Source organism: Lactuca sativa, chromosome 8 (assembly GCF_002870075.4).
Source record: "Lactuca sativa cultivar Salinas chromosome 8, Lsat_Salinas_v11, whole genome shotgun sequence".
NCBI classification, from domain to species: Eukaryota; Viridiplantae; Streptophyta; class Magnoliopsida; order Asterales; family Asteraceae; genus Lactuca; species Lactuca sativa.
The window spans coordinates 43,090,231-43,102,887 of record NC_056630.2 but is presented as its reverse complement, the minus strand read 5'-3'; the positions used below and the strand labels follow the sequence as shown (position 1 = coordinate 43,102,887).

Here is a 12,657-nt window from a genome sequence, read left to right as displayed (position 1 = left end):
CTAAGCTTCGTGCTTACAGTTTTGGTTTAAGGTTTTAGGTACTTCAGTGGATCGTGGCAAGGTGAAGACGTGACCGTACACATCCTCGTGTTGTTTTGAAAAGTTCAAAATTTATGAAAATTTGGGGATGTTTCATTATAACCATGTAATAGCTTGGATTGATTATAAGATAGCGATAAATGATTTATTGATGTATTATATAATCAATATATTACTTAGAAATAATAATAGTTAATTAAGAATTAATCAATATTAATTTGGAATTAATTCTGGGTTAAATATAATTAATTAGAGGTACAGGGACTGGACTACAATTTTCCAGTAGTTGAATAAAGGAGGAATTCCGTAACCTTCTATAGGTGGTCGGTTCTAGGGCTCTTCTATAAGGATTCTGGAAGCCTCGAAATCAGATAAGGAAACTAGATATACATCGGATTAAAATATATAGGGTTTCTGAGATTATTTGGCAGCTATATAAAAGACCCTAAGTCCTTGGGAAATATGATCCTACCTCCTCCCATATAGAAATCAAAATTTCTCTTCCCATCTCTCCTATATTCTATCCTAACGTTTCCTGGGTTTTTAGGCATGACATATTAGAGCCTACCACACAATTGGAGCTAGTTTTCCAAGGAGACTTCAAAGAGATTAATTAGCTTAATTCGATTTAACAAAATATATTGTTTTTTATTTATGATTTTCGATTACTATTAGGGTTTTAGTTTTGTTTCATAAAGTATGTTGTTATTAATAGTGAAAGCCATAGAAATTTTTAGGTTGCATGTACTCATAAGTGTTATGTGAAATTCCGCAAGTATAATGCTATTGTAACCTAAAAACCCCACTACAACCACCACGATTAAAAGAATCGGTAACTACCACCACCAAACACCACAACTATCAACTACCATTAACCAACCAAATTAAAACAAACCAATTGTAGATGCTTAAACCCTAACTTTGATGCAAACAATCCATAAAAAACACAAAACATGTATGAAAACAATCTAGAAAAAACACAAACCCTAAATCTAATTAGAATTGGGGCAAAATCAGATTGTTCGAATCCAAAATCCCAAAATTAGATTGCTCAGCTATAATTAGAAAAAAAAAAAACACAAACCCTAAATTAGAGATTGCATGTGGTTTTAATTGACCAGGTGAAGAAGGAAGAAAATAATAATTTCAATTGACCTTTAAAACCAAAAAAATGGAGACGGTGATGAGGGAGTAGATGCAGTGCACCGAGATGAAACCAAATTGCATCTGGGTTAGGGGCGAGGAAGGACTGAGAGAGGTAGATTCTACCAATGAGAGGGGTAGAGGCGGTGGGAGGTAGTGGCTTTAAAGACAAGATGAAGGGGATGTAGAACTCAAGGATTAAAAGATAAAGGGTAGGGTGGATTTCAACAGAAGAGGCACTTGGTTACAGGCGGTGGTGAGCGGATCTGACGTTAAAGCAGTGGCAGTATTAAAGCAATGGCAGTAGAGGTTGGGTGTTCATTTCTCTAAAACCGACCGAGGGATATAAAGGTGAAGAGATTGGGATATACATATTATTTTTTTTATTTTATAAATAGTTTTATTTAAAAATAAATAAATAAACCATAAATAAAAATAATTAATAAGGACAATTTAGTCTTTTTAGACATAGTAGGGACCAACACCGCAATAAAAACATAATATAGAGACTATCCGAATACAAAATAAAAGTTAAGAACCAAACGGTTTGAGTTATTTTGACCAAACCCCGTCAACGATTTCAGTAATTTATTATTATTATATTATTATTATTACTATTGTTATTATTAAAAATAATATTTTCTTTTCTAACCTCCAAAACAGTGTTGGGGTGAAGCTGCAAATGCATCTCAATCTCCGTGCTACGCAAAAAGCGAACAGTTCTTAGAGAGCTTGTTCTCTGTTCGATTATGCCATCCATGGCTGCTGAAAATTCAGACGTCTCGAAGGCAGAACAAATTAAACTCCAAGCGAATGAAGCTTTCAAAGGTATTCTTTACGTTCTTACACCTTTGTTCCTTCAAATAACCCACTCTCTATTGTACTAAACGCCAGTAATATGCTTATTCAAATATGTGTAATCGTAGTTATCTATCCCTTCGTCCCAAAAAGATCCCTATTATGGTTCAGCGAAACTTTTAAAGACTGTTTGCACATATTGACCATTAGGAACGTCAAATTGGTAAATTCTGAAGTCTGTTTCGTTACCAATGGTTACTTCGATTAGTATCAGTCCGTTTGTTAGGTTGTAATACCTTGATGGTTTTGTTTTTCCCTGTAAATTTTCTGATTCATGAAAGATTGGTTTGTCAGCTCATAAATATTCTCAGGCAATTGATTTATATACACAAGCAATCGAACTAAATAGTGAAAATGCTGTGTATCTGGCGAATCGAGCCCTAGCTCATACCAAGTTGGAGGAATATGGTAGTGCAATACACGATGCATCTAAGGCTGTTGAGATTGATCCCAAGTACTCAAAGGCATGTTCTTCAACTTAATTATCTTGATTCTTCCTTTCTTAGAATTCTACGTTATGAATATATTGCTTTTTCTTGATGAAATGTGCATAAAAATTTAGGGTTATTATCGTCGTGGTGCTGCATATCTTGCAATGGGAAAGTTTAAAGAAGCACTCAAGGATTTTCAACAGGTTTGTAATTGTATTGATTTCCATGATTTAATCATTTCGTTAAGAGTGTTAATTGTTAAATTATTCTCACTTGATCATTGACACTGATGGTTTGCTTTACATTTATATGGAATTAGGTGAAAAGAATATGTCCGAATGATCCTGATGCTTCTAAGAAACTGAAGGAATGTGAAAAAGCTGTTATGAAGCTCAAGTTTGAAGAAGCAATTGCTACACCTAGTTCTGAACAACATTCAGTAGCTGAATCTATCGATTTTCGTACTATAGGTATCATTATTTCAATGATCTTTTTGTGACTCATTTAGTTGTTTTAAGTTCCCTCTGTTTTTTTCAGCAGCATTAAAATCATTGTATTTTTTTCCAAATTCAAATAAAAGTCTTACAATCAACTTTACATGAAGACTTTCTCTTTATGATTTTGTTGTTTAAACTCAAGATGTGGAGCCACAATATGGTGGTGCAAGAATAGAGGGAGATGTAGTAACTCTAGAATTCATCAAGAAAATGATGCATGAATTCAAGAATCAGAAATCCTTACATAAAAGGTATATACTTCTTATCAAAATATTTAATTTTTTATTACTATCAATTCAATATCTTAATGTTGTTGTTTTAGGTATGCTTTTCAGATTGTCATGCAAACAAGGGAAATTCTAATGGCTTTGCCTTCTCTTGTTGATGTAAAAGTTCCAGATGGAAAGCACTTCACAGTTTGTGGTGATATACATGGTCAGGTAAATATAAACAAGGGCAAATTTGTAAAATGAAAGGACTTACAATCTTACATCCCTGGCTTTCCCTATTAAGTTGTTCTTTATGTATCAAGTCAGAAAGAAACACTCCATTTTCTTTAACAGTTTGATTTTTCTTTTTCTTTTCTGATGGGGATGGGGCCCACCTTCATTAAATGCAGTTTTTTGATTTGCTAAACATCTTTGAGCTCAATGGTCTTCCCTCCGATGAAAATCCATATTTGTTTAATGGTGATTTTGTTGATCGAGGGTCTTTCTCTGTTGAGGTTATTCTTACACTTTTTGCATTCAAGTGTATGTCTCAATCAGGTAATTGATTTTGATCATGTATCTTTATTGCTATTAAACACTATAATCATTTATTTATTTATTTATTTTAAATGTTTTCAGCCATATATCTTTCCCGTGGAAATCACGAAAGCAAGAGCATGAACAAGATTTATGGGTTTGAGGGGGAGGTCAAATCAAAGTTGACTGATAAATTTGTGGAACTTTTTGCTCAAGTTTTTTGCTATTTACCATTAGCTCATGTTATAAATAACAAAATATTTGTTGTTCATGGAGGACTTTTTAGCACTGATGGGGTCAAACTCTCTCAAATCAAAGCAATCAATCGGTTTTGTGAGCCCCCTGAAGAAGGTAAATACAAGAAATAATTTATGCATTGTAGTTTGAGTAATTATAGCATTGTATTTTTTTTTAAAATTATTTTATAATAAGAAGAAATGAAAGTAGGATGCTATTATAGTCAAATGATAGAAAGTAGATTGCTATTATAAATCTGATGTTTATTATCAGGGTTAATGTGTGAACTACTATGGAGTGATCCACAATCTGATCCTGGAAGAGGACCTAGCAAACGTGGTGTAGGTCTTTCTTTTGGTGGAGATGTGACAAAAAGATTCTTGAAGGATAATAATCTTGGTAATTAATTAATCATAATGGATTTTTTTTTTTTTTTTTTTTTTTTAATTATTAAAGTTTCAAATTTTAACCATTGAGTTTTTGTTTATTTTAAAGATTTAATTGTGAGGTCTCATGAGGTGAAAGATGATGGTTATGAAATCGAACATGATGGGAAACTCATCACTGTTTTTTCTGCTCCGAATTACTGTGACCAGGTAATTTAATGGTAATTAATTAATTAATTAATTATATAACCCAAAATAAATCGACAGTTGTTTATGATTTTGTATTTTTATTTTTAACATTTGTGTAGATGGGCAACAAAGGTGCTTTCATTCGTTTTGAAGCTCCTGTTATGGAGCCAAAGATTGTAACATTTTCAGCTGTGGTTAGTATCTCTTACCGTTTTTATATGCTTTTTTTACTGTCACACTGTCATTGTCACTGTCAGTGTCAGTGTCAGTGTCAGTGATTTATACTGTAAATTTATGAAAATTGCAGACACATCCGGATGTGAAGCCAATGGCCTATGCAAGCAACTTTCTACGCATGTTCTCTTAGTGTTATCTTTTTTGAGACACGGAGTAGGTGGTTTCTCACATCTATAAATGCACATAAGTATGTGGAACCTCATAGTTCTTTTTCTTGACAAGTTTATATCAAATTTTGATGTAGCTTTATTTATTTATTTATTTTTTCTTGCAAAGTCGATTTGCAATAGAAAAAAGAATTAATACATTTAGAGCTGAGTAATATAAGTGATTTTCTGCGGCGATAAGGGAAATCCAAAGTACATGTCTGAATAGAGAAAAGTGGGATCTAGCGTGTAGATTCCATTTGAACAAGAAGATTGTCCAAATTAGAATGTTGTAAGATGGCATATGTAGTAAGGAAATGAAAAGTCAACATATTGGAAGATTTAGATTTCTTATAAGGTGAATATTGAACTTTTAAAAATCAGCTTTTCTATAGAATATCAACAAAAGTTGAAACTTGTCATGGCGTGATTGCAACCAATTTTTTTTCTTTTCAAAAACACAACGAGAATAATTATGAAATTGAAAGTGCGAGAACGGATGTTGATCATCCATTTTGGAATGTTATTTTTATCGAATATATTAAAAATGCTAATTTTTAATGCTGTATAAGTTAACGTTAATATCGATATAATATCTTCTGTATAAAATATGAATTATTATTATTATTATTATTATTATGTACTAATTACATGTGATTAAACCTTGTACTTGTGTTGCCGATTCCTTAATTTGTTTTTGTTTATATTTGTTGAATGGTCTAACTGTAGTAATTTTATAATGCAACTAAAAATTTCATGATTTTTTTACAAAAAGGAAATAAAAGGAATGAAAAATCTGAAATAGAGTTATATAAATATGTACAATTTTTTTTCATAAATAAAAATGAAAGTTTATTAGAGTTGGATTTTTTTAGAAGAATACTGGTATTTCTTTTTAAAAGTATATATAAAAGTAAAACAAGTTATGATTCTAATTTGTTGTTTCATTATTTCAACGCAATGCTACAAAACACATATTAGAAGGTTTTAGTTTTTTTACACAGTATAATAATTAATTTACATAATAAAATAAGTTATTTACTCGTTTGAAACTACACATTTATTATAATTTTTATAAAATACTCGTAAAATAAAATTAATATTAATTTCCACAATAAAATAAGTAATTTACTCATTTTGAAATTACACATTTATTATAATTTATATGAAATACAATAGATCATACATAACAATGTTATATACCTTAGGTCTATGAATATAGTTTTAAAATAATTAGTTTTATCATACAAAAAAGCTTAGCGGCGCAACTTGTTGTCCGTTTGTCATCTCACTCGTTGTATGATGATAATAAAATTAATGAATTAGTATATTAAATTGTATGTGTATATATATATATATATATATATATTAGAAGCATATGCTAACAGTGTTAGAAATTATGGATTTGGTCCTGATGTTTCATTTGTTGCCCTGATGGTACTTAAAACTTAGCTTTGTGACAATACTCGTCCTTATCTCTAACCGAGTCAAAACTTAAAAGTTCTCTATTAAGATCAAGGTAAAATACTATTCTACCCTCATCTTCATCTTCTTAGTCCTTTCAATTCAAAGCAGACCCATAAAAAGGATTCTCGACTCCTTCAAATTGATTCATCAATCTATACCTCGACAATGTTAGAAATATATTGACCCTTTATAGACTTGATAATATTATTATTTTGCCCTAAAACATTGTAAGAAAGGAAATAAACTAATGAATAGTAGTTAATTAAAGTAAATAAATCCTTTTCCATAATAGATATCAGTTCTCACAATACATTCTCTATAAAATTCTATATTTTATTAATTGCGAAAGATTCACAAGATCAAAACTAGGGAGAATGACTCTGGAGGGTAACTAACTATTGAGTTTGTTCTCATTTGGTCCATTTTTTTTTTTTTTTTGTATCCAATATACAACCGGACTTGTTGTTCATGTTCACCATAACCCTTTTGAGCAACTATCACATGTGATAGTCGGTCAAAGGGTTATGGTGAACACAAACAACAAGTTCGATGGTATTTTGCGTACAAAAAAAGGGAAAGGACCAAATGAGTCCTAAGTCATTTTCCATTTACTCATTTACAAAAAATCCTACGTCATCTTCTGCTCATATTAATGACTTTATGAGATTCATTATTGTTTCTCTTCAAAACATAACCCACGAAAGAATATTATTCATACATGTACAACTTTGTAATGCACTTGAATATTTATTAGGGGAATCTTGATTAAGCAAGTGCATTTCATGACTACATTTACATTTCCAATCAAATGATTTATCGTATCATGAATTATTTACAAGTCTACAAACGAGTAGAATCACAAGTGCTGTGATTTTTAAGTTTACTTGGCTTTAAGATCGAATTAATGGGATAAGATACAACATCAATATGTACAAGATCATGCAGTTTTTGCAAACACATCATTAAAATATACCTTGAGGTAAACGTTTATGTTGATAAATATACCTCTCATACACAATCATATCCTTTTGCGAGAGTTGTTGACAACTAACCACAATAAGAATAACATAGACCATGTTTTAACGAAGCTACCCCTCCGAAATTCTCTTCATGTACGTTATGGCCTAAGAAGGTTGTAGTCTTTGATACTTTTACAGCTTTAATTTCATTTAACTTTTTGGGGAAAATGACTCTGGAGGGTAACCAACTATTGAGTTTTTTCTCATTTGGTCACTTTCCTTTTTTTTGTACTCAATATACCATCGAACTTGTTGTTTGTGTTCACCACAACCCTTTGACCGGCTATCACATGTGATAGCCGGTTAAATGCCTGTCAAAAGGGTTGTGGTGAACACTAAACACAAACAACAAGTTCGATGGTAAATTGGGTACCAAAAAATGAAAGGGACCAAATGAGAACAAACTCAACAGTTAGTTACCCTCCAAAGTCATTTTCCCTCAAAACTAAGATGGAAGCAAAAAACACTAAAAATACATGTTTTGGGTGTTTAAAGATCCAAGTCCTCTGCCAATCTACGGCCTCCACCCATCTCCCCCTATCCACCGTCCTTTGCAGCTCTGCCCCTGTTCGCGTCTCTTTTTTCTGGTTATATAAGTCTTTTAAGTCTACAACTATAAAACCAGAAAAAACTATAAATACAACACATTGATGATTTGATTCAAGTAGGATACTTATTTTACAAATTATACCTTATTATTTTGTTAGCTACTTGGTACTTCTTATATTTACTTATTTATTTTTTATCATATATTGTCTTATATATTTGTATTAAGGATTTTAGAATAACTTAAATTTGATTCAAAAAGTCCATGTATAATTCAGACTTTATAAAAAGTTTTAAATACATTATGCCTTTTGCTCATATTTACTAAAAAGTAGGTATCAAATTAGGCAATCGTGTTGATTTGCATGACACGACACGACACGATAAAACTTTATTTAACACGAACACGATACGACACGATGGTGTGTTCATTTTGATTAACATGTTTTCATTAAGACACACATGGTTTAGATTTAGGTTAAAAGAATATGTCCAAATGATCCAGATGTTTCTAAGAAATTGAAGAAATGGGAAAAAGCTCTTATGAAGCTCAAGTTTCAAGAAGCAATTGCTATACCCAGTTCTATCAATTTTCATACTATATGTACCATTCTTTCAGTCATATTTGTTCATATTTATAATCGTAATCAAATAAACAATCATTTTTTGTATTTATTCCAAATAAAAGGGTAAAATGGTCAACTATGTCATTCAAACGTTTCGTTTAGTCTAAAAAGAAGCAACATTTGTTGACACATTACTTTCTTTATACACACATCCTTTATTCAGAGAACGATTAATGAATATAATTAATTAATCCCTGAGAAAAACATGTGTTTAACACCTTTATAATTTTTCTTGTTGTGTATAGCTTTAAAAGGGTCAAATGCTAATTTATGCGATCATGTATTACCTTTTCCTAAATTTATGCAACAAAGTAGTTTTTTAGAAGAAGTACACAACCACCTTTTGCTTTAGGACTAAAATATGCAACATTGTAACTTTGTAACTTGAAACCGGTTACCTCGTTACATGACATCTGTTAAATGCTTATTCATGCAAGAATGTTTCACTTTTTATTTTGTTTACCAATTTATGCAAGAATATTTCACATTTTTACCAATTTAGGCAACAATGTTTCATTTTTTTTACCAATCTATGCAACCATGTTTCAACCAGTCAAAAAATATATTTTATCTTTTGATGTTAAATTGAAACATCGTTGCATATATCTTATAAAAAACCACTTTGTTACATAAACATGGAAAAAACAAAACTTTGTTGAATAAATATACATTTAACCCATTTAAATACATGAATTATATCGATTTTTGTCACACAAAATATTGAATTACACTTCATATAGTTGCATACTCTTCAAGAATTTCAAGAAGTTACATTTAAACGAAACTTTGAAAAATTTGGTTAACTACTCTTTCTGAACCTTCTTTCTCTATAAACTCAAGATATGGCGCCATAATATGATGGTGCAAGAATAGAAGGACTTGTAGTGACTCTATACTTCATCAAGAAAATGATGCATGAATTCAAGCATCAAAAAGGCCTACATAGAGGATATTTTTCATTTTTGGAACTTCTTATTAAAATATCTAAGTTTGTGTTACTAAAACCTCTTAATCTTGATGTTTGTGTTGTAAGTATACTTTTCACATTGTCACAAAAACTCGGAAAACTCTAATGACATTGCCCTGTCTTGATGTAAAAGTTCCACATGGAAAGCAATTCACAGTTTGTGGTGATATATATGGTCAGGTAAATATAAACAAGGACAAATTTGTAAATGTTAGGACTTACATCCCTGACTTTCCCTATTAAGTTGTTCTTTATGTATCAAGTCAAAAAGAAACACTAATATATAGTTTACCAGATTAAGTTATATAAAGTGTCTCTATTTAGTTTATTAACAACTTTTTATTATTAACTTGTACCATTTTCTTTAATAATTTGATTTTTCTTTTTCTTTTCTGATGGGGCCCACCTTCACTAAATGCAATTTTTTGATCTGTTAAACATGTAAGATCACATGTAAGATCGTAAGATCGTAGGAGCGCATGTAAGATCGTAAGATCGTAGGATTGGGATCCGATCCGATCCTACCTTACATTGTTTTCTTCTTTTTTTTTAATGGAAAAAATGAATTTACCACTTTATGTATTTTTCTGTTTTTTCTGTTTACCACTTTACTGATTATCATTTGTGTTGTGAGTTGCAACTAATGTTTAGAAATTTTTATAGCTTTTAAATGGAAAATTGAATGTTTGAGATATTTTTCATGTTTTGAAACTATAAATTAAAATTATGTTTTATTTTGTGGGATCTTAGGGTCCCGATCTTATGAACATGATCTTGCAAACCCAAAAACGATCCTACACAGGATACCGATCTTGGGGTATGTTTGGCAAACGTAGTTGTTAGTTTGAAGCGGGTAGCGGTTAGTTGGTAGCGGGTAGCTGGTAGCATGTAGCAGATAGCTGGTAGCGGGAAGTTGTAGCTTTTATTTGTTATATGAATGTTTGACAAAACTAGCTAGAAGCTTTTAAAATATATAAAAGGACATAAAAGGACAGTTATTGAAAATAAATAAATATATAAATATATTTTTAAGGGTAATTATGGAAATTGATTTCAAAAGTTCATGAGCGTTTTGTTAAATGCTACATGAAGTAGCTTTTAGCATCGGAGCGTTTTGTTAAAACTAAAAGCTAAACGCTCCTACTGCCAAATGAAGCTTTTTGTTTAAACTAGAGCGTTTTATCAAAAGCTAGAAGTTAGAAGCTCCCAAACGTTTCCAAAAGCTCCGTGCCAAACACGCCCTTGATAACCTTGGTTAAAATCATTTCTTCCATTTTTATATTGATTGCTTGTAAATCTAGTTGAACTCGTTAATTTTAGCTTTCTTGTCCTGTCATTTGGATTTGGAAGAAAGACTGTCATTATTCCGATAAACACCCATTCCCATTTCCGTGTAGAAATGTTATAACATTCATAATTTGGTATGTTTCCCTTTTAGCCTTTAATGCAAAATCTCTGTCTTTTTGGTCCCTAGCTAGTACACGGGGGCGTACTCTATGAGTACGTTTAGCGTACTAGCTCTTTTCTGGACACAGGATTCACCCGCGTACGTAGAGTACGCATGGCGTACGTGGTGCAGGGGTAAACCCTAATTTTTAGGGTTTGCACCCTATTTAAACAAATTATAACACCTTTTGGACATTTTATTGATCAACTTCCATCACCCTATGCCCTCATATCGAAACCCTAAGTGTACTTGGTGAAATTTGAGCTTGAAAGTGAGTTTGTTGGTGTTTTGTGGTAAAGAAAAAGAAGAAGATGAACACTTGGAGGTTGCTTGGGAGTAGCTTGAGCTTGTAGATCCAGAGTTATCTTCACCTTAGTAAGCCTTTTGAGGTAAAAAAAATCTCATCTTGATGGTCCTTTATGCTAGATCCATTTTATGGTGTTATTTATGCATTTTTGGGTCTTTTAAGTCATACATGAAGTTATGGTCTACTCCAGAAACTATGGATGTTAGATCTTTGCTCATTTGAGGTCCCTTGTCCATAAAAATGCAAACTTTATGTCAGATATTGGTCCATGCAAGTGTTAAGACTCTTATTAAGCTTCTTTTTGAGTGCTGACCCCATTAAGTCTTGCATGGGTGTAAAGCTGTCAACTTTACGTATCAAGTCACCATTTAGAATCAGATTTGAGAGTTTAGCATGTTGGCTTAACCAATTAAGTGCTTAATGGGTGGGGTTGCTAATTTGGAGAGTACGTCGCGCGTACTGGCTTAACCAATTAAGTGCTTAATGGGTGGGGTTACAAATGTTATAAAATACGCTCTAAAAAACAATTATAAGCTTGGTCATTTATGGTAATGTTAAATTGGGAGGTAGATATTGAAGCACGTGCTAATGCGACTTGTTCGACTTCCTACCAATTCTTAGGAACTTTATATGACACTTTTTTTTGGCTTCTTTTTTATTAGAAGCTTTGGGTTGTTTGGACAGTTGTATTTCGGGTACTAAATCTGGTATCGATACAAGCTCAACTTGGGGTTAAGAAGGTTGGATTTCTTGTTGTTGTAAGGTCAATAGGAGTACCAATATCGCACACTACAGTGAGTCAAGGTGTCACTACGGTGGTACAGTGAACAACACACCGCCTGGTGTGCGTTGGTATGGTGACCCTCCTCACACAACATTATTTTGCCACATCTCTTCTCTCTTTTTACATGTTTTTTGATCCTATACAATACAATATCTATTGTTGCTTATTTTAAGGTTAGTGTTATGTGACCATATCCTACTAGTAAGACAAGTGAGATAGAGTGAAAGAAAAATAACATGACAATAAGGTGGCAGACAAAAAGTGAGAGAGCGGGGTTGAAAAGCTACACCAAACCATCCTAAGACGTTTGGTTGAAATGAGAGTTGTTGCAGCAACACATCAACATCACATCCATGAGTATACACTGAAAATCTAGTGTGAACGTTATTTGAATGTTAAATCTTAATATCAAGATCAAGATTTCGTAGTCATAGTTTAGATTTTTTTTTTTTTTTTTTTTTAATTTTTTTTATTTTATTTCTCTTAAAAACTCTATAGAATAAAATCAATATAATAAATATATACTAATAAATAAACTTTATTGACAAATAAACACAAATATTCAAAATATTTTTTTAATTATAT

General features: G+C 31.7%; 1 protein-coding gene across 3 annotated transcripts; it reads left to right on the top strand.

The window, feature by feature from the left end:
* Positions 1-1,849: 1,849 nt before the first annotated feature.
* LOC111902466 (serine/threonine-protein phosphatase 5) lies at positions 1,850-5,254 on the top strand. Of its 3 annotated transcripts, none has more exons than XM_023898288.3 (13): positions 1,850-2,010; positions 2,109-2,203; positions 2,352-2,504; positions 2,603-2,674; positions 2,791-2,941; positions 3,111-3,219; positions 3,291-3,408; positions 3,588-3,735; positions 3,817-4,065; positions 4,225-4,350; positions 4,447-4,547; positions 4,646-4,720; positions 4,834-5,254. In XM_023898288.3, the coding sequence occupies exons 1-13, from the start codon at positions 1,932-1,934 to the stop codon at positions 4,891-4,893; spliced, it is 1,536 nt and encodes a 511-aa protein (XP_023754056.1). In that variant the 5' UTR covers positions 1,850-1,931; the 3' UTR covers positions 4,894-5,254. The 3 variants fall into 3 exon arrangements, with proteins under 3 accessions (XP_023754056.1, XP_023754057.1, XP_042753582.1); XM_042897648.2 differs by having other exon boundaries at positions 1,871-2,010; positions 2,335-2,504; XM_023898289.3 differs by lacking the exon at positions 2,109-2,203 and having other exon boundaries at positions 2,335-2,504.
* Positions 5,255-12,657: the final 7,403 nt, after the last annotated feature.

Excerpts from the sequence above, each read along its gene's own strand:
- LOC111902466 (XM_023898288.3), top strand. The coding sequence starts at position 1,932 with ATGCCATCCATGGCTGCTGAAAATTCAGACGTCTCGAAGGCAGAACAA. Across the intron at positions 3,220-3,290 it reads CAGAAATCCTTACATAAAAG|GTATGCTTTTCAGATTGTCA; the intron begins GTATATACTTCT and ends TTGTTGTTTTAG. Across the intron at positions 3,409-3,587 it reads GTGGTGATATACATGGTCAG|TTTTTTGATTTGCTAAACAT; the intron begins GTAAATATAAAC and ends CATTAAATGCAG.